The following is a 21,907-nucleotide window of genomic DNA, read 5'->3' as shown; positions in this document are numbered from 1 at the left end:
TGCACATGTGACATGCTGGTAAAAATGTGGTAAAACTGATTTAAGGTTGCCTGCATTAAAGTCCCCGTCACTAGGAGGGACGCTTTTGGGTGAGCATTTTCTTGTTTGCTTATGGCCTTATAGAGTTGGTTGGTTGAATGCGGTCTTAGTGCCAGCATCGGTCTGTGGTGGTAAATAGATGGCTACGAATAATATAGGTAACTCTCTTGGTAGACAGTGTGGTCTACAGCTAATCATAAGGTACACTACCTCAGGCGAGCAATACCTCAAGACTTCTTTAATATTAGACATCGTGCACCAGCTGTTTTTGACAAAAGACATACACCCCACCCCTCGTCTTACCATATGTAGCTTCTCTGTTCTGCCGGTTCATGGAAAATCCTGCCAGCTCTATCTTATCCGTGTCCCCGTTCAGCCACGACTTGGTGAAACTTAAGATATTACAGTTCTTAATGTCCTGTTGGTAGGATAATCATAATCGTAGGTCATCAATTTTATTTTCCAATTATTCCATTTTGCAAGTAGAATGGATGGCAGTGTGAGTTTATTGGCTCGCCTACGGATTCTCAGAAGGCAGCCCGATCTGTGTCCTCTTTTCCTCTGTCTTTTCTTCATGCAAATGATGGGGATTTGGTGCCTGTTCCCGGGAGAGCAGTGTATCCTTCTCATCAGACTCGTTAAAGGAAAAAGCTTCTTCCAGTTCGTGGTGAGTAATCGCTGTTCTGATGTCCAGAAGGTATTTTCAGTCATAAGAGACAGTAGGAGCAACATTATGTAAAAATTAAGTTTAAAAAATAATTTACAAAAAATGCTGAAAAACTAACAAAAGAGCACAATTGGTTAGGAGCATGTAAAATGTCAGCCATCCTCTTCGGAGCCATCTTAACATGTGCTCTTAATGAACATGTGCTCTTTATGTTTTCTTTTTACCAAGTTACACAAATGACCCACTTGTGGTTACTGTCAGCATCATTGGGAAGTAGGAGAGGGTACGGGGGACGGATGGAGTAGGCAGAGCCGTGGACCAAGACAAACAATCACCTCACCTCTGTGGGAGGAAGTGCATTGGACAGAGGTTGGCAGACCTACACTACCTTTCAAAAGTTTGGGGTCACATAGAAATGTCCTTGTTTTTGAAAGAAAAGCAAATTTTTTTGTCCATTAAAATAACATCAAATTGATCAGAAATACAGTGTAGACGTTAATGTTGTAAATGGCTATTGTAGCTGGAAACTGACAATTTTTTAATGGAATATCTACATAGGCGTACAGAGGCCCATTATCAGCAACCATCACTCCTGTGTTCCAATGGCACGTTGTGTTAGCTAATCCAAGTTTATCATTTAAAAGGCTAATTGATCATTAGAAAACCCTTTAGCAATAATGTTAGTACAGCTGAAAACTGTTGTGCCGATTACAGAAGCAATATAACTGGCCTTCTTTAGACTAGTTGAGTATCTGGAGCATCAGAATTTGTGCGTTCGATTACAGGCTCAGAAGGCCAGCATCCTGGAGTCGCCTCTTCACTGTTGACATTGAGAATGGTGTTTTGCAGGTACTATTTAATGAAGCTGCCAGTTGAAGACTTGAGAGGCATCTGTTTCTAAAACATTTTCCGATAGCATATATGGAATGCATTTATTAGACTGTTAGAATGTTGCAGTTAAAATGACCGCTCATTGGTTCAAAGTGGGTTCCCTTGAGGCCCAGCATTTTTAGTGTTAAGTACACAAGTTTTGAAATACAACATTTTGAACAACACACGTTCTACAACTGTGTGCAAGGAAGAGTGAATGGTGCGTAGTGCAGTTGTGCCATTTCACCAAAACCTACACTTATGGATCCAAAAGGGGTTTCAAGAAATGTTACAAAATAAACCAACTCATCTCCCATTACTTGGAGATAGACAAAGAAATATTTCCCCATAAGACAACTTAAAAATTCATAGCAAATGCTCAGAGGAAGTCTGACTTCTCAGAATTAAGCCTTCTGTTATGTTATGTTTCCTTTTGTGTTAAACGTGAGAGCGACATGACATCTCTTCTCACATCTGCATCCCCTGAAACCAGTCACTGTGAATCCGGGCTGCATGCACACACTCACACCATGTATGAGAAGAATGTATTTGATCAAATTGGCATGCAAGCGAGTTAAACACCTTCCTCCTTCTCAAGCACCCAGTGTTGTTTCAACGTAGTTGCACACCCAGTGCTGTGATATCACTGTGTGAAAGGGTAAGTCAGCCCAAAAGGTTAATAATACAAAAGAGGAAAATTAAGCAGAAAACAAAACCAGTCACTTTTCCACAGTCTGTTTTATTTCTCTCAGCAGCAGTGAACGTCTCAATTGAGACAGTAGGAAAACTGCAGACAGAGGTCAAAGTAGAACCGTCTCATGAAAAGACCCTCCCATAATTGCATTGAGCAAAATTCGTAACAATTCGTGTTACATCTGAGTGTTCTCATACTGATAATCAGACGTATTAGAAATGTAAGACATATGAATAGAACCAAAGGGAGAGTGTGTTCAGAACATTGGAACAGATCATAGTCAGTAGAAGGTCAAAAAATGACATTTACAAATTCTCAATCAAATGGACCGATGGAAGGCATAATCACATGCCTGCGCCATTTAGAGTTTGTCATAATCAAAGTTGACAACTTTAGTAATTAATCAAAAATAATGAACAGTCAAATTATCTGAAATGCTTGTAATGCATACCAGTACTCATTTATCCAAATGACCAAGAAGTATTGGCAGATTTCAAATCAGGATGAAGATTATCAGTTTCAATTATCATACCTGCTAGCCAAATTTTCTTTGACTAAATAAGCCACCATTGATACACAAAATCATCTATTTGACACAGTTAGCCATGTTGCCGTGGAGTGCTCAACTTAAAACTCATAAGGCTGGTAATTCATCACTTTAAATAATATTAAATGGAAGACAAACAGACGTTTTGACTTGGAAAACAATCTTTCACTAGAAATTAAATACACTTTCATGACATGCAGGCAAAATCAATACTGTTGCCTGCCGACATACAGCCCCTGTACTGGTAGCTCACCACTTCAGGAGTAGTAATACGTATATTGTGGTTTATTCCAGAACATCATAACACTTTATATTAAGTTGCCCTTATACCATGAAGTTACTCAAACTACTTTGGTAACTAGCTGTACACTGTACTGCAGAGAAGGAACATAACAATGCTTGAATTGCACTAAAAAGATAAGTGACAATATGTTGTACATTAATTAACAATCTAGTTACATGAAATAAGACTGAGAAAATTATATATTTGGTGTAACTACATGGCATTGCTGTGACTTAATGTAAAGTGTGAGCCTATAGTTTTTTTTTTCGTACATTCAGTCAGCGTTTCCCCAGTTTAACTCTTAAGGATCGGCCCCTCTTATTCAATTTTCGCCTAAAAGGACACCCAAATCTAACTGCCTGTAGCTCAGGCCCTGAAGCAAGGATATGCATTTTCTTGGTATCATTTGAAAGGAAACACTTTGAAGTTTGTGGAAATGTGAAAGGAATGTAGGAGAATAACACATTAGATCTGGTAAAAGATAATACAAATTAGAAACCAACCGTTTTGTGTTTTTTTTGTACCATCTTTGAAATGCACGAGAATGGCCATAATGTATTATTCCAGCCCAGGTGCAATTTATAAATATTTCACTAGATGGCAGCAGTATATGTGCAAAGTTTTAGCCTGATCCAAGGAACCATTGCATTTCTGTTCAAAATGTTGTATCAAGACTGCCCAAATGTGCCTAATTTGTTCATTAATAACTTTATGTTCAAAACTGTGCACGCTCCTCAAACAATAGCATGGTATTCTTTCACTGTAATAGCTACTGTAAATTGGACAGTGCAGTTAGATAAATGATTGTTAAAGCTTTCTGCCAATATCAGATATGTCTATGTCCTGGGAAATGTTCTTGTTACTTACAACCTCATGCTAATCGCATTAGCCTACGTTCGCTCAACCGTCCCGCAGGGGACCCACCAATCCTAAAGAAGTGAATCCCATGGCTTGGTTTTAATTCACCTGGATATGTGAAGACTCATTTAAAAGAGCTACTCATTCTATGAGTGCATTTAACTCATTCTGGCTTACACTGGTGCGGCACAACTGATCACCAAAGGTACAAAAAAGGCAACCGGTCTTCTGTCACAGCGTAGGTCAGTCTTCGAGAAGTGGCCTATCATTTCAAAGTTCAATCTACTTCCCCCCTCACTTCTCCAGAGATCCATCTCTTTGGCTTTTAAATAGCCCTTATTGTAGAATTAAAAGTAGGCAAGTTAGAATTCTCTGGTATTTACAGTTGTGCGGTTAGTTGTACAGCTCTGCAATCAAGAACTAAGGTTTCTGTGACACTATTCTCATTTCATCTCAAGGGTTAGTCAGAAAGGGTTGCATGCAAGGTCCTCCCCCTCAATGACACCATTGTGATGGAGATCAAAGAAATCATTGCGGTGAATGAAAGTGTTGACATGCTTCTTTATTCCAGAAAGAGAGCAGGGGGTGGTCAGGACTGGTTTCCTGAGGCCTGCATTAGCCAAGCCACTTAAAATAAAATACTGCAAAATGGTGCAAAAGTGGTGGCCACAGTCAGATTGGGAGGATGACTTGGGCTTCAACCTATAAGTAGAAGAGTAATACGTTGTTCTGAAGCATCACAGGGCACATTCAAATGTGCCAATGCCATAAAACCAGTACTGGGCCTTTAATCTCAATTGAGCTTAGCCTCTGTGTAGACATCCATTTTTGTAATTGTCAGTTAATGTCAAAAGCCACACAGTTTTCATGAAGTGTTACATCTTTGACGGATACTTAACTACATCCATCCAGTTTCTCAATGGCCAACGGATCAACCCGACTGAACATTCCAGACCTTCTCTGCTTTGCTCGGAGCCCCAGTCTGTCCCAACACAGGTAAGGCACCTGTCAGTCTCTCAGGAAGAAGACAACAGGAAATAGTTTAGGGGGGGCAGGGAGAGTGAAAAGCAGCCTTCATTTGGAGACTTTTGGGTTCTGAGCCTTCCTGTAAGGTTCTCCATAATAAAACTCTTGGCTGAATCAGTGCAATTCATGCGTTCAGGTCCGGTTTAAGAGAATCTCAGAATCTTAGTGGTTTTGTGGATCTTTGGCAGTTAAACCGGAGGTGTCGAGTTGGGTTTCCTGGGTTGTGACGTCCGTACTGGAGGTAAAGGGGCACGTCTATGTGAGATAGAGAGGGATATAGAAAGATAGAAAAGAAGGTCACCTCCAGCTTTTGTTACAATACTGTACAACGCCAACTGTATGTGTCTAACTGCCCATTCATTTGACATCTAAACATTCATCAAATTAGCCGAACAATACAGCCACTGAAGTACCTGGAAGGGACAGCTGCAACAGGAGGGCCAACAGGTGGAACTGAAGTTATACTCGCTCCATGTTGCAGGGGGGCACCAGATGCAATGTACCCAGGGTGGGTGGGATGTGACGGGGGCTCTGAAGGCAAGGACTTCCTGGGTGCTGGTGGTTTTTTGGGTTGTACAAGGGCCTGAAGAAAATACAAAAGAAACATATAATACAATCCAGGTGTGATACAATGATTTTCGTTGATTATAGCCGATCGTCAGAGTTTAGGTAACAGTGACAAGACAACTGAAAATGGAGGTTTCGAGACCAACTCCAATCCTTGGGGGCCTAATTGGTGTCACTTTTGCCCCAGCTAACACATGACTCCAATAATCAACTAATGATCTTCAGTTCAAAAATGTAATTAGTTTAAATCAGCAGTGTTTGCTAGGAATAAGGAACTAGTGTGACCACTACGGCCCCGAGGACTGGAGTTGCAGGGATGGGCTCTAGACCAAACGTAGATTTAATTAATTAACTTTTGGTTTAGTTAACTGTTCTGCTAATAGTACTAGAAATAATTTATGCGACTTGCTGTTATTGACGTGTCGAAGGTTGCCTGCTTGTACGTGGATGATGCAAACTACACTCACTGGCCAGTTTATTAGGTACACCCATCTAGTACGGGGTCGGACACCCCCTTTGCCTCCAGAACAGCCTGAATTATTTGGGGCATTCTACAAGGTGTCAAACGTTCCACAGGGATGTTGGTCCATGCTGACATCCATCACGCAGTTGCTGCAGATTGGACGGCGGTACATCCATGCTGTAAACAGCCCGTTCCATCTCATCCCAAAGATGCTCTATTGGGTTGAGGTCTGGGGACTGCGCAGGCCACTCCAAGCAATGTTTTTCCACTCCTCGATTGTCCAGTGTTGATGATCACGTGCCAACTGGAGACGCTTCTTGTTATTTTTAGCTGATAGGAGTGGAACAAGGTGTGGTCGTCTGCTGCAATAGCCCATCCGTGACAAGGACCGACAAGTTGTGCATTCCGAGATGCTATTCTGCACACCACTGTTGTATTGGGCCATTTGTCTGTTTGTGGCCCGCCTGTTAGCTTGCACGATTCTTGCCACTCTCTTTCGACCCCTCTCATCAACGTGCTTTTTCGCCCACATGACTGCCACAGGCTGGATGTTTTTTGTTTGTAGCACTATTCTCGGTAAACCTTTGACACTGTCGTGTGTGAAAAGCCCAAGAAGGCGTCCATTTCTGAGATACTCGGCGCGCCTGGCATTGACAATCATACCACACTTAAAGTTGCTTGGGCCACTTGTTTTGTCCATTCTAACCTTCAATCAAACAGTCACTTAATGTCTCGATGACACAGCCACATGACTCACTGTCTGTAGGAGTGATCCATTTTCGTGAACGGGGTGCTGTACCTAATAAACTGGCCGGCGTGTGTATTTACACTACACCAATATATTAAGCATGGTTTAATATGCAAATGCAGTATCACAAATTAATACATTGCAGTTTGTACTTTAACTTTAAAATGCTAATTTCACCTAAATCCTTTTTTATTTTCAATTAGTTACCAACATTGTCATTACCTACAGCCATAGATTAGCTGTGCATTCTTTTGTAACCACCTTTTAGAGCCACTTCCAAGTGAGTGTATATTAAGTACTTTGATCTGCATTTGCACATAACTGTAAATTCAGCAATACAATACAATTCTAAACTAAAGCATGATTAGTCTGATTAAGATTAATTGTCTCAAATCATTCAATCCATTGAATCAACCAATCAACTAACCAATCAACTACATACACATCAATTAACCACACAACCCCACCAATCAACCATTAAATCCCTCCACAATCAATTAACCAACCAACCACACTCGTCACATGAATCAACCAATCAGACCCAATGCCCACATGCAGCCATGTCTACATGCTACTCTGGTACCTGGCTGCCTGTTAGCACAGGGTCAGGGGGTAGAGGCCTGGTGGGAGGAGCCGGCCGACTCAACGATGGCTAGAATAACGGACGGAAACAGAAGAACAGGAGGAATAGATGGAGAAAATGAGAGTGAGGGGTGGAAGAGACCAACCAAAGGAAAGGGACTATTCGGGTATTCTAACAGAATACTGAATGAGACTCTACAGAGTAGTGTCACAATACTCCAAAATGTTCACTATTTGTACGATGAAAACTAACTTAAGACCAATTCCCATGCAATGAGACAAAGACAAATAATTTATATTAGCAAACCACAGAGACGAGACAGCTACCTCTATTTATTCGCCATCATGCTTAGTTCCATGCAGGTAACAAATGCACTCTAAAGTAATGGAATAGAATCCATTACGCTACTATTGACAAGACAGATTCCAATCATGGAAGTAGATGATAAGAGGGAAAGATGATTGACACCAGTGCTCCTCAAAGCCATACAGATGAGATGAATTTACCCACACTGAACGAAACTTAGAAATCAGCAACTTGACCAAAGACCATAAGATACTTTTTGAGGAACAGTGGTATGGAATATACACGGAGTGTACAAACATTAGGAACACATGCTCTTTCCACGACAGACTGACCAGGTGAAAACTATGATCCCTTATTGATGTCACCCGTTAATTCCACTTCAATCAGTGTACAGTAATTGAAGGGGAGGCAACAGGTTAAAGAAGGATTTTTAAGCATTGAGACAATTGAGAAATTAACTGTGTATGTGTGCCATTCTGAGGGTGAACGGGCAAGACAAAAGATGTAAGTGCCTTTGAACCGGGTATAGTAGTAGGTGCCAGGCGCACCGGTTTGAGTGGCTCGAGAACTGCAACAATGCTGGATTTTTTCACCCTCAACAGTTCCCCCGAGAGTATCAAGAATGGTCCACCACCCGAAGGACATCAAGCTAACTTGACACAACTCTTGGAAGCATTGGAGTCAACATGGGTCAGCATCCCTGTGGAACGCTTGACACCTTGGAGAGTCCCTGCCCTGACTATTCAAGGTTGTTCTGAGGGCAAAAAGGGTTGCAACTCAAAATGAGGAATTTGTTCCTAATGTTTTGTACACTCAGTGTACATTGATTCTAGGGCGTCAGCTAGTTAACTATGTTGCTGTAGATTTGAATGTTATGTAATAATGCCAAGTGTTTTGTAGGCATCATCACATAATATTCAAGTCAAGTATTACAATTTACAAAAGTGATTGGGAATAAAGAAATAAAACAACTCTGGTGTGTGGAGCCACGGTCTTTGTCAACTAGTTCAATCATTGTCTCAGCACATAGGCTACTCTTCCAGATCTAAGCTGGGGATAGAGAGTTCGCTCATGTGGAGGGTTCTTTCGCTAAGTGACAGACTTACATGTCTAAACAGGAGAGTTAATCTTGTCCAAATTAAACCTTTGTTAAGCATGAGACGCTGTGGCTACTCTTGGCACTAAAAGGAAGAACATGCTCCCCCCCCATGCTAGTAAGTAATGCTAAGTAATCAAAGTAATGCTGTGGTTAGTTTTCAACATAATTTAAGTCACCCTGTACATGCAGGTTTCCATTCAGACTGACATTTTTTTTTAAATACATTTAAAAAATATTTTTACCCCAATTTCGTGATATCCAATTGGTAGTTAGAGTCTTGTCCCATCGCTGCAACTCCCATACGGACTCGGGAGAGGCGAAGGTTGAGAGCCATGCGTCCTCCGAAACACGACCCTGACGAGCAGCACTGCTTCTTGACACACTGCTCGCTTAACCCAGAAGCCAGCCGCACCAACGTGTCGGAGGAAACACAGTACAACTGGCGACCGAAATCAGCGTGCCACAAGGAGTCGCTAGAGCATGATGGGACAAGGACATCCCGGCCGGCCAAACCCTCCCCTGACAACGCGGCCGGCTGCGACACAGCCTGGGGTCAAACCCAGGTCTGTAGTGATGCCTCAAGCACTGCGAAGCAGTGCCTTAGACTGCTGCGCCACTCAGGAGGCCCCTTCATAGAATCCTTTTAAAGAAACATTGTGATGGCATGGCCATCTAAACATAGATAGAAAAAGGGTGATTGCTTGAGAATCAACTGTGTTGGTGGTGCTGCTATGGCTACTGCTACGACTACTGCTACGGCTACTGCTATGGCAACTGCTACGGCTACTGCTACTGCTACGGCTATGGCTACTGCTACGGCTACTGCTACGGCTACTGCTACGGCTACTGCTACGGCTACAGCTACTGCTGCTACATATGGATGAAGACCTCCTCATTAAATGGCAACCTTTGACTGTACCTAGTTGTTAAGGGGGCTGGGGTCGGGGGCAGGGGCTTGGTGGGGGCTGGCCGTTTCTTTGTTATCTAATGATGGATATATGGAAAAAGTAGAGGAACAAAACAGGACTTCGCTATAATACTGCAACTACGCATACATAAAAAGACACAGAATGTTAGTTCTAGAAAACATGAGGAATCTTATAGATTACTAATTATTATTTATGTAGTGATTTCATCTCATTGCATTGCACACACAAGCATTTTTCAAGCTACCCATCACCTCACAGGCCTAGGCCAGGTTACCTGGGCTTGTTTTAAGACAGGGTCAGGAGGGAGTGGCTTAGTAGGTGGAGCAGGTCTGTCCTGAATCTGAGAAAACAGGAGTCAAAGGGTTCTGACAGCCAATGGAAACATGCATTGGAGGGTAAGTTAGTTATTAGAATTAAGCATTACATATTCAACTCTCAGATTGAGAAAATATGAATTGGTCACTTGAGAACATACACTGAAAAAAAATATCAACGAAACACGTAAGGTGTTGGTCCCATGTTTCATGAGCCGAAATAAAAGATCCCAGAAATGTTCAACACACACAAAAAGCTTGTTTCTCTAAAATGTTGTGTACAAATTTGTTAATATCCCTGTTAGTGAGCATTTCTCCCTTGCTCAAATAAATCATCCACCTGAAAAATGTGGCATATCAAGAAGCTGATTAAACAGCATTATCATTACACAGGTGCACCTAGTTCTGCGGACAATAAAAGGCCCCTCTAAAATGTGCAGTTGTCACAAATTTATTTATTTTATTTTATCTTTATTTAACTAGGCAAGTCAGTTAAGAACAAATTCTTATTTTCAATGACGGCCTAGGAACAGTGGGTTAACTGCCTGTTCAGGGGCAGAACGACAGATTTGTACCTTGTCAGCTCGGAGGTTTGCAACCTTCCGGTTACTAGTCCAATACTCTAACCAGTAAGTTACCCTGCCGCCCCAAGTTGAGGGAGCATACAATTTACATGCTGACTGCAGAAATGTCCACCAGAGCTGTTGCCAGAGAATTACATTTTAATTTCTCACAACCGCAGACCACGTGTAACCACGCCAGCACATGATCTCCACATCCGGCTTCAACACCTGCGGGATTGTCTTGAGACCAGCCACCCAGACAGCTGAGGAAACTGTGGGTTTACAACTGAAGAATTTCTGCACAAACTGTCAGAAACTGTATCAGGGAAGTTCACAGTAGTTTTGCGTCGTAACTGACTTCAGTAGACAAATGCTCACCTTCGATGGCCACTGGCACGCTGGAGAAGTGTGCTCTTCACAGATGAATCACGGGTTTCAACTGTACCAGGCAGATGACAGACTGCCGTATGGCGTCGCGTGGGCGAGCAGTTTACTGACGTCAACGCTGTGAATAGACTGCCGTATGGCGTCGCGTGGGCGAGCAGTTTACTGACGTCAACGCTGTGAATAGACTGCCGTATGGCGTCGCGTGGGCGAGCAGTTTACTGACGTCAACGCTGTGAATAGACTGCCGTATGGCGTCGCGTGGGCGAGCAGTTTACTGACGTCAACGCTGTGAATAGACTGCCGTATGGCGTCGCGTGGGCGAGCAGTTTACTGACGTCAACGCTGTGAATAGACTGCCGTATGGCGTCGCGTGGGCGAGCAGTTTACTGACGTCAACGCTGTGAATAGACTGCCGTATGGCGTCGCGTGGGCGAGCAGTTTACTGACGTCAACGCTGTGAATAGACTGCCGTATGGCGTCGCGTGGGCGAGCAGTTTACTGACGTCAACGCTGTGAATAGACTGCCGTATGGCGTCGCGTGGGCGAGCAGTTTACTGACGTCAACGCTGTGAATAGACTGCCGTATGGCGTCGCGTGGGCGAGCAGTTTACTGACGTCAACGCTGTGAATAGACTGCCGTATGGCGTCGCGTGGGCGAGCAGTTTACTGACGTCAACGCTGTGAATAGACTGCCGTATGGCGTCGCGTGGGCGAGCAGTTTACTGACGTCAACGCTGTGAATAGAATGCCGTATGGCGTCGCGTGGGCGAGCAGTTTACTGACGTCAACGCTGTGAATAGACTGCCGTATGGCGTCGCGTGGGCGAGCAGTTTACTGACGTCAACGCTGTGAATAGACTGCCGTATGGCGTCGCGTGGGCGAGCAGTTTACTGACGTCAACGCTGTGAATAGACTGCCGTATGGCGTCGCGTGGGCGAGCAGTTTACTGACGTCAACGCTGTGAATAGACTGCCGTATGGCGTCGCGTGGGCGAGCAGTTTACTGACGTCAACGCTGTGAATAGACTGCCGTATGGCGTCGCGTGGGCGAGCAGTTTACTGACGTCAACGCTGTGAATAGACTGCCGTATGGCGTCGCGTGGGCGAGCAGTTTACTGACGTCAACGCTGTGAATAGACTGCCGTATGGCGTCGCGTGGGCGAGCAGTTTACTGACGTCAACGCTGTGAATAGACTGCCGTATGGCGTCGCGTGGGCGAGCAGTTTACTGACGTCAACGCTGTGAATAGACTGCCGTATGGCGTCGCGTGGGCGAGCAGTTTACTGACGTCAACGCTGTGAATAGACTGCCGTATGGCGTCGCGTGGGCGAGCAGTTTACTGACGTCAACGCTGTGAATAGAATGCCCCATGGTGGCGGTGGGGTTATGGTATGGGCAGGCATAAGCTACGGAAAACCAACACAATTGCATTTTACCAATGGCTATTTGAATGCACAGAGATACCGTGACGAGATCTTAAGGCCCATTGTCATGCCATTCATCCGCCGCCATCACCTCATGTTTCAGCATGATAATGCACGGCCCCATGTCGCAAGGATCTGTACACAATTCCTGGAAGCTGAAAATGTCCCAGTTCTTCCATGGCTTGCATACTCACCAGACATGTCACCCATTGAGCATGTTTGGGTTGCTCTGGATCGACGTGTACGACAGTGTGTTCCAGCCAATATCCAGCAACATCGCACGGCCATTGAAGAGGAGTGGAACAACAGGCCACAATCAACAGCCTGATCAACCCTATGCGAAGGAGATGTGTGGCGCTGCATGAGGCAAATGGTGGTCACACCAGATACTGAATGATTTTCTGATCCACGCCCCTACCTTTTTTTAAGGTATCTGTGACCATCATATGAAATCCATAGATTAGGGCCTAATGAATGTATTTGAATGTACTGATTTCCATATGTTTTTTATAAACTGTAACTCAGTAAAATCTTTGAAATTGTTGTATGTTGCGTTTATATTTTTGTTCAGTATAGTTACTGTAGACCTTGTTAATATGTTAGATGCTTTTTGTATTTTCTTTATGCTCCCCTTATTCAGGCCAATCTTACAACTCATAGAAATGCCCGCTACACATGTAGCCTCATCCTCCTCTACAAATTCAAAAACATCAGTCTTGAACAAGATAGACCTGTCTATAACATTGCAACATTCAGGAATAGCTCCCCACATTTAAAAAATACTATAGTATACAGTGCCTTCGGAAAGTATTCAGACCCATTGACTTTTTCCACATTTTGTTACATTACAGCCTTATTCTAAAATTTATTAAGAAAATAAATCCTCAGCAATCTACACACAATACTCCGTAAGGACAAAGCAAAAACATTTTTTTTTTTATATTAGCACATTTATTAAATAAAAAAACAGAAATACCTCATTTACATAAGTATTCAGACCTGTTGCCATGAGACTCAAAATTGAGCTCAGGTGCATCCTGTTTCCATTGATCATCCTTGAGATTTTTCTACAACTTGATTGTAGTCCACCTGTGGTAAATTCAATTGATTGGACCCACAGTTGATCCGTGCATGTCAGAGCAAAAACCAAGCCATCAGGTCGAAGGAATTGTCCGTAGAGCTCCGAGACAGGACTGTGTTGGGGCACAGATCTGGGGAAGGGTACCAAAACAATTCTGCAGCATTGAAGGTCCCCAAGAACACAGTGGCCTCCATCATTCTTAAATGGAAGAAGTTTAGAACCACCAAAACTCTTCCTAGAGCAGGCCGCCCGGCCAAACTGAGCAATCGGGGGAGAAGGGCCTTGGTCAGGGAGGTGACCAAGAACCTGATGGTCACTCTGACAGAGTTCCTCTGTGGAGATGGGAGAACCTTCCAGAAGGACAACCATCTCTGCAGCCCTCCACCAATCAGGCCTTTATGGTAGAGTGGCCAGATGGAAGCCACTCAGCAGAAAAAGGCACATGACAGCCCGCTTGGAGTTTGCCAAAAGACACTAAAAGACTCTCAGACCATGAGAAATAAGATTCTCTGGTCTGATGAAACCAAGATGTAACTCTTTGGCCTGAATGCCAACCGTCACGTCTGGAGGAAACCTGGCACCATCCCTATGGTGTAGCATGGTGGTGGCAGCATCATGCTGTGGAGATGCTTTTCAGCGGCAGGGACTGGGAGACTAGTCAGAATCAAGGCTAAGATTAATGGAGCAAAGTACAGAGATCATTGATGAAAACCTGTTCCAGAGCGCTCAGGACCTCAGACTGGGGCGAAGGTTCACCTTCCAACAGGACAATGACCCTAAGCACACATCCAAGACAATACAGGAGTGGCTTCAGGACAAGTCTCTGAATTTCCTTGAGTGGGCCAGCCAGAGCTCGGACTTGAACCCGACATCTCTGGAGGGACCTGAAAATAGCTGTGGACCTGACAACCTGACAGAGCTTGTGAGGATCTGCAGAGAAGAATGGGAGAAACTTCCCAATTAAAGGTGTGCCAAGCTTGTAGTGTCATACCCAAGAAGACTCGAGGCTGTAATCGCTACCAAATATGCTTCAACAAAGTACTGGGTAAAGGGTCTGAACACTTATCTAAATATGATATTTCAGTTTATTTTATAAATGAGCAAACGGGATATTGTGTGTAGATTGATGAGGAATTTAAAAACAAATCAATTTTAGAATAAGGCTGTAATGTAACAAAATGTGGAAAAAGTAAAGGGGTCTGAATACTTTCCGAAGGCATTGTAAATGCTGTAGTATTATTATCATTATATACTATAGTATTTACTGTAGTGTTTTTATACTAATTGACTATAGTATAAATGCAGTAGTATTGCTATAGTTAAATGATTATGGTGTATACTATAGGCTTTGGCGGTCTCCAGATTGTCATACCGGGATATTCTGTAATAGTGGCACTGAACACAAGGGGTGCTATTTTCAAACCCCATTCAGCCTCTGTAATCCAAAGGTTACCAATGCTGATTTGACAAGAAACTGACTAAGCTAGATAACTAGCCAGAAATTTCTACCTGCTGACTTACAGCTGCACTAGTTCAGACAGCATTCCTGTGTATATTAAGACACCACGGAGTCAGTGCAAGATATGGCTCAGAAAACATACCTCAATCAGGGATGAGAAATGGTTTGTACTCTGAATGGTCCCATTATCCCAACTGTTACACCGTGAAGATAATGGGACAATTCGGAGTACCTCACATTTCTCATCCCTGGATTGAGGTACATTTTAATCTACACAGGTCTGCTGGCTACTAGAGAACTAGCTACTAAATTAGCAAACCAAATGCACAACTACAGAGTATTGAGCACATTTTAGACAGTTAACTTAATAGTTAGAAGATATCTAGCTGTCAAACATTTAGTGATGAATTCCATACTGTAACTAGATCACCTGGCGTGTGCTGCCCAACAGTGAGTGACTCACAAGGCTCCGGTCTTTTGTGTGCTTGTAGACAAACACCATGTGATTAGGGACTATCGACTACCGTTAAAAATAACGTGACAGGTGAAATGAAGAACGCAATCTTCTTTATCTCCTAACGTATTGCACAAGTTGACTGTAGGTACTTTACTTAAAAAGTAGCTACAAGTATTCAAAGTATTTAAAAAATGTATGAAATAGTTTCATTGATATTGACAGTATTGAAAAAGCATCCCGTGGCTATTTCCAAATACCCCAGTATACAGTATACTACTTGGCTGCTTTCTCTTTTCTCCTACTAAAACACTTCCATAACCAGTAGGTAGAAATTATATAGTAACTACTACACATGATTAAGGTATACTACAGTGTGTAGTATAGTATTCTACAGTACACTACAGATTTCTATAGTAAGCACTACACGATCGAGGGGAATAGTAGTGTGTAGTATAGTATTCAGCAGTAAGGATGGTACCTGCCCATTTAAAGAGTTTAAAACCAAGATATGGTCACTATGCCAGGGTTCTCGCCAAATAAGAGAGTAAAGATTTCAGAGAAAATTAAATATATTTAGTCATTATAGAGTCTGTCTTTGATCTTTGATCGCCAATGACATTGTTGTGAATTGCGAAACAGGCCATTCATAAATTCTGAGCCTTATGTTCCCTCAATTAATTCAGCAAATGTCAGGTCGCACAGAGCGCACCCAAAGCATTGAGATGTATAATCAAACAAACTTTAATGGCAGTCAAACAAAAGTAAAGTGACTAAAGTGGATAATCTTGCTAGATAACCTTCAACGAATGATAGAGTATCTCCTATATTTGGCAAAAATCGAGTTGATGATTATACAGATAGCAGATCAGCTCATGAATAATAGGGAGATGAAGAGTGGAAATAGTTTAAATATCAAAGTATCTTAACAAAGAACACCCGTTTTCAAAATATCCATATCTACTCCCATATTGTCAGTTGAGCACACATTCTCTACTGAAGATCTATGGGCAGAAAGTCTGAGACAGAGCACAGAAGCAGGGGAAATGTGATAGCGGTAGTTTGACATGCATAGACCAGAGATGTGCTTTGATAATGCAACCTATGGATTACAGAATAAAGTTAGGAATTTTCATGCAAGGAGTCAGGATTTTGGATAAGAAAATAGGCTAGGCATTCGTACAGGAGAAGATATAATTTTCCCTCATGCCTACCCACAGATTTCATGTCTGTGACAGAGATGACTATGTACTAAATTGTGCATAGGCCTATCAAATTTGTGAATGTCTGAAGAGTCACAATGACAGCTCAAAGAGGCACACGTTCTTTTATAGGCTATACTGTAGGAGTTTCCTGTAGGGTTCATTAACTGCATTCGGGTCATGTGTGCAGTTCAGTAGTGGCAATTATGCGTTTACTTTGAATTTATGGCAACTTTGTGTGAAGTAAATACGCTAGACTAAAGGCTACCAAGTGACAACCTGTTTGGATAATGTGCTATTAAATATTTTGCTGCACATGTTGTGTATTTTGTGGAATTGTATTAGTGCCGACATTGGGGAAAATTTTTGTAATTTTTCGGGTCTTGTCATTTAATATTTTCGGGTCTTGTCATTTAATATTTTCGGGAAATGTGTTTTCCTGGGTCAGTTAAGGGATCTCGGTTACCCATGTTAATCCCTATCCTACAGTTTACTACAGAATTCTACAGTAAGTACTATAGTATTCTATAGTAAACGGTAGTATGACTAATATTATTACAACAAAGTCAGTGTTATCGATTCCATGTACCTGTAACAAGGGGCACATAGGAACAGTGTAGGTGGAAAAACGATTTGAGTGAGAGCCAGGGAAGGCAAGGCTGGGTCATCTTGGTACCTTGTTAGAAGGCGGAGACGGGGTCATTTGGATGTCACTCTGGCGGCTCCAGTGGTACCTCAGTGGTTGGACCTGCTCCCCGTTACGAGCATCCACTCGCTCTGTGGCCGGGGTCCTGGGAGACAGCACACACTCACACATTAACACATTAACAAAGTTCATACCACAATTTCAATAATGGGGGTGCTAAAGCGTTACAAATAGTAAGCTGAGAACTGCCATAAGAGATAAGAATGATGTTTCTCTAGAACACTGGTCTAGCCCTCAAAGAATGGCTGTTTGGTTACAATACACTGGTATACATGATATTACAACCTAGGGGAATAATCTGGTTCTGAAGAGTCAGAGGTCATTGCAGTGTTACAGTATTAGTAAAAATGAGGTTGACAGAAGTAACGCTCAAAATAAGCTTATAGAACTGAGACTCAAGAATGGTCACCATCACTATCCTCGAAACCGGCTCTAAAGGAGTCTTATATAAAACATGAAAGAAATGGGGAACTGGGGTGAGTTTCCCAAAGCCTTCGTAGCATTTAGTTTGTCATTATATCCTACTTAAAGTGCATCGCTGGTATCGGAGCTGTTTAGTCAAAAAACACCTGTTGAACTAAAACTGATCAATCAAATTGAGTCACTCTCTTTAGATTATAGTGAGTTATTTTAATATGGACCAAAGTTCAGATATTTTTGCAAACTAGAGAGACTCTTGGGTGTTATATGGATCACTAAGTATTAACGTTGCACTTCAGTAACAATTCGTCATAAAGACAACAGCCCAGAACTAATTCCATGGCTTTATTCTACCCTTAACATTTAGTACCTTTTAGCCTGTTCCGCAGCAAACACCAAGCCCCACTTCTCACTATGGGCCACACTGACCCCATTGAATCATGGGTAGGGAAAGACACAGTTAACTCTGACCTTCATTGAGTGATAAAGTGCAAGATAAACCTTGTGCATGTCCAATTCAAACTTGCACATATGGATATAGCCCCTTTCATTCCATTATAACTATTAAATAAACACTATGGCCGTAATTCTGTCCATACTGATAGTGGGTTTCTGCACTGCGCAAACATTTACATACTGTATAACCACTGTAACTAATATGTGAACGCATAGCTGGTGTCCCCTGGGTCAGGGCTCTCACCGGCTCTGTTGGCGTCCGGTGCCCTTGTGGAAGAGGCTGGTAGTGCCCAGGCAGGGCAGGTTGCGGTGACACCGGGGGAAACGCAGGGCGAGGAAGAGGAGAACCACTGGCAGGACGAAGAGGAAGATGACCAGCAAGGCCACACGTGCCGGGTCAGATCCTGGATATACAGAAAATATTGTGTTCTTGGTTATCATGGCAGACATAGAATTAAAGCTGGGTGCAGGTTACTTATTTCATCCTAGTTTTATTGATACGGTGTTCCAATTTCTCCACGATTTGATTAAGATAAGGAGTGTTTTCACTATATATTTTACCTCTTGGTGATGTCATTCGGAAACAATGTTAACACTGCTATGCGGATGACACACAGCTGTACATTTCGATGAAACATGGTGAAGCCCCAAAATTATCCTCAATGGAAGCCTGTGTTTCAGACATAAGGAAGTGGATGGCTGGACTCTGACAAAACAGAGATGCTTGTTCTAGGTCCCAAGAAACAAAGAGATATTCTGTTGAACCTGACAATTAATCTTGATGGATGTACGGTCGTCTCAAATAATACTGTGAAGGACCTCGGCGTTACTCTGGACCCTGATCTCTCTTTAGAAGAACTTATCAAGACTGTTTCAAGGACAGCTTTTTTCTGACCAAAAATGATGCTGAAAAATGTATCCATGTTTTTGTCACTTCTAGGTTAGACTACTGCAATGCTCTACTTTCTGGCTACCCGGATAAAGCACTAAATAAACTTCAGTTAGTGCTAAACACGGCTGCTAGAACCAAAAGATTGGATCATATTATTCCAGTGCTAGCCTCTCTACACTGGCTTCCTGTTAAGGCAAGGGCTGATTTCAAGGTTTTACTGCTAACCTACAAAGCATTACAAGGGCTTGCTCCTACCTATCTTTCCGAATTTGGTCCTGCCGTACATACCTACACGTACGCTACGGTCACAAGACGCAAGCCTCCTAACTGTCCCTAGAATTTATAAGCAAACAGCTGGAGGCAGGGCTTTCTCCTATAGGGCTCCATTTTTAGGGAATGGTCTGCCTACCCATGTGAGAGATGCAGACTTGGTCTCAACCTTTAAGTCTTTATTGAAGACTCATCTCTTCAGTAGGTCCTATGATTGAGTGTAGTCTGGCCCAGGAGTGTGAAGGTGATCGGGAAAGGCACTGGAGCAACGAACCACCCTAGCCGGTTCCCTCCACTGGGATTCTCTGCCTCTGACCCTAATACAGGTGCTGAGTCACTGGCTTACTGGTGCTCTTCCATGCCGTCCCTAGGATGGGTGTGTCACTTGAGTGGGTTGAGTCACTGACGTGATCTTACTGTCTGGGTTGGCACCCCCCTTGGGTTGTGCCGTGGCGGAGATCTTTGTAGGCTACACTCGGCCTTGTCTCAGGAAGGTAAGTTGGTGGTTGAAGATATCCCTCTAGTGGTGTGGGGACTGTGCTTTGGCAAAGTGGGTGGGGTTATATCCTGTCTGTTTGGCCCTGTCCGGGGGTATCGTCAGATGGGGCCACAGTGTCTCCCAACCCCTCCCGTCTCAGCCTCCAGTACTTATGCTGCAGTAGTTTGTCTCGGGGAGCTAGGATCAGTCTGTTATCTGGAGTATCAGGACTACCTGGCCTGATGACTCCTTACTGTCCCCAGTCCACCTCGCCGTGCTGCTGCTCCAGTTTCAACTGTTCCGCCTGCAGCTATGGAACACTGACCTGTTCACTGGACGTGCTATCTGTCCCAGACTTGCTGTTTTCAATTCTCTAGAGACAGCAGGAACGGTAGAGATACTCTCAATGATCGGCTATGAAAAGCCAACTGACATGTACTCCTGAGGTGCTGACCTGTTGCATCCTCGATAACCACTGTGATTATTATTATTTGACCCTGCTGGTCATCTATGAACATTTGAACATCTTGGCAATATTCTGTTATAATCTCCACCTGGCACAGCCAGAAGAGGACTGGCCACCCCTCATAGCCTGGTTCCTCTCTAGGTTTCTTCCTAGGTTTCTTAGGGAGTTTTTGCTAGCCACCATGCTTCTACACCTGCATTGCTTGCTGTTTGGTGTTTTAGGCTGGGTTTCTGAACAGCACTTGATGTAAGAAGGGCTTTATAAATACATTTGATTTGAGTGTATATCTATGAGTGCAGTCAAGTTGTGCATTAACAGAGGAATGGTGAGGTACCTCTAGGTGCTCTTGCAGGGCCACTGTCCACACTGCCTCCATGGCCCGTGGATCTACAGTCTGGAGGAGCCCAACCCACGTCACAGTGGCAGTTCTTATTGCTGTTGCACACCTGGCAATGTCAGAGAGAGGATATTGAGCCATATTATTCATTTAACATCAACAGTATGAGCCAGTCCATTGTGAGCGATACAATATAACTCCTATAAGGGGAGACAGGCAGCCGGTTTGCTCACCCCGTGTCCGTTGCATTTGCTCTGACAATCGTCGACGCCGAACAAAGACACATCCTGACACCGCTGGTTCCAACAGGCCTGAACCACAACATGGTCAGTAAAACCAATCATCATTTTAGATATTTATGTAAACTCAGATAACAACACAGAAAACCTCTCCTATTCCAAAAGGTCAAATGACCCATTCCACAAAAACAGAAGTATCTTGCATTGTATTTCTATAGTTGAGGAAATGCCCACCTTGCCAAGACCACACGCGGTGCCCTGTGCCACCATGGCAGGGTCGGAGACGTCGTCGCCAAGGTGGAAGTAGGTTCCCCGGCAGACAAAGTCGCTATAGTTAAATTTTACTTTGGTGGTCAGGATCTCAGCGCTGGTGCCTAGCAACGGACGGTCGTTGCCTCCCTGGCACTGGAGCCTCCCACAATGCACATCTCTGAAAAGTCAGACAGTCAGAGCAACAGTTCTATATATAGAAGTGTTCATTCGGCACCAAATTGAAGAATAAGAACTGAAACAAGGCAGGACTACATTAACTTGTCCAATAAAATATATAAACAATTTGCTACGATGTGCCCTAATGAACATGGAACCTACTTGCTAGGGCAGGGGATGTAGGTTCCGTTTGGCATCTGGCCACAGTTGCCGTATTTGTTACCCTGTTTGTTGACGGAGGAAAAGCAGACTGACGGAGCCCTTGTGGAATCTGAAAAGAAAAGGAAGTTTAAACAATCATAATTGTCTCAAAGATCATACAGTAAAAGTGTCTGAACAACACTGCCTCCTGAGTTTATGAGCCAATCTCAATTCTCCAACACATAACTCGCCAAAACAGTTTCTTCAATCACTAGTAGTGACATTATATATACAGTTGAAGCTGGAAGTATACACACACCTTAGCCAAATACATTTAAACTCAGTTTTTCACAATTCCTGACGTTTAATCCTAATAGAAATTCCCTGTCTTAGGTCAGTTAGGATCACCACTTTATTTTAAGAATGTGAAATGTCAGAATAAAAGTAGAGAGAATGATTTATTTAAGCTTTTATTTCTTTCATCACATTCCCAGTGGGTCAGAAGTTTACA

At 43.1% G+C, this 21,907-nt stretch overlaps 1 protein-coding gene across 5 annotated transcripts in view; it reads right to left on the bottom strand.

Moving 5' to 3' along the window:
• Positions 1–2,295: 2,295 nt before the first annotated feature.
• The window catches only part of LOC118364534 (disintegrin and metalloproteinase domain-containing protein 15-like), a 48,837-nt gene continuing 29,225 nt past the window's right edge, over positions 2,296–21,907 (bottom strand). For 2 of the 5 annotated variants that reach the window (XM_052489663.1, XM_035746149.2), the window contains 10 exons: positions 21,418–21,526; positions 21,061–21,256; positions 20,821–20,898; positions 20,585–20,696; positions 18,389–18,548; positions 17,239–17,353; positions 9,954–10,019; positions 7,346–7,414; positions 5,398–5,567; positions 2,296–5,239 (listed from right to left, as the gene is read on the bottom strand). In XM_052489663.1, coding sequence (XP_052345623.1) covers positions 5,173–5,239; positions 5,398–5,567; positions 7,346–7,414; positions 9,954–10,019; positions 17,239–17,353; positions 18,389–18,548; positions 20,585–20,696; positions 20,821–20,898; positions 21,061–21,256; positions 21,418–21,526 — 1,142 coding nt within the window. In that variant the 3' untranslated portion in view covers positions 2,296–5,172. The remainder of the gene's footprint in view (positions 5,240–5,397; positions 5,568–7,345; positions 7,415–9,953; positions 10,020–17,238; positions 17,354–18,388; positions 18,549–20,584; positions 20,697–20,820; positions 20,899–21,060; positions 21,257–21,417; positions 21,527–21,907) is intronic. The other 3 variants (XM_052489665.1, XM_052489664.1, XM_035746152.2) reach the window with 3 other exon arrangements.

Source organism: Oncorhynchus keta, chromosome 31 (assembly GCF_023373465.1).
Source record: "Oncorhynchus keta strain PuntledgeMale-10-30-2019 chromosome 31, Oket_V2, whole genome shotgun sequence".
Lineage (NCBI taxonomy): Eukaryota > Metazoa > Chordata > Actinopteri > Salmoniformes > Salmonidae > Oncorhynchus > Oncorhynchus keta.
This window is presented reverse-complemented; position numbering and strand designations above follow the sequence as displayed.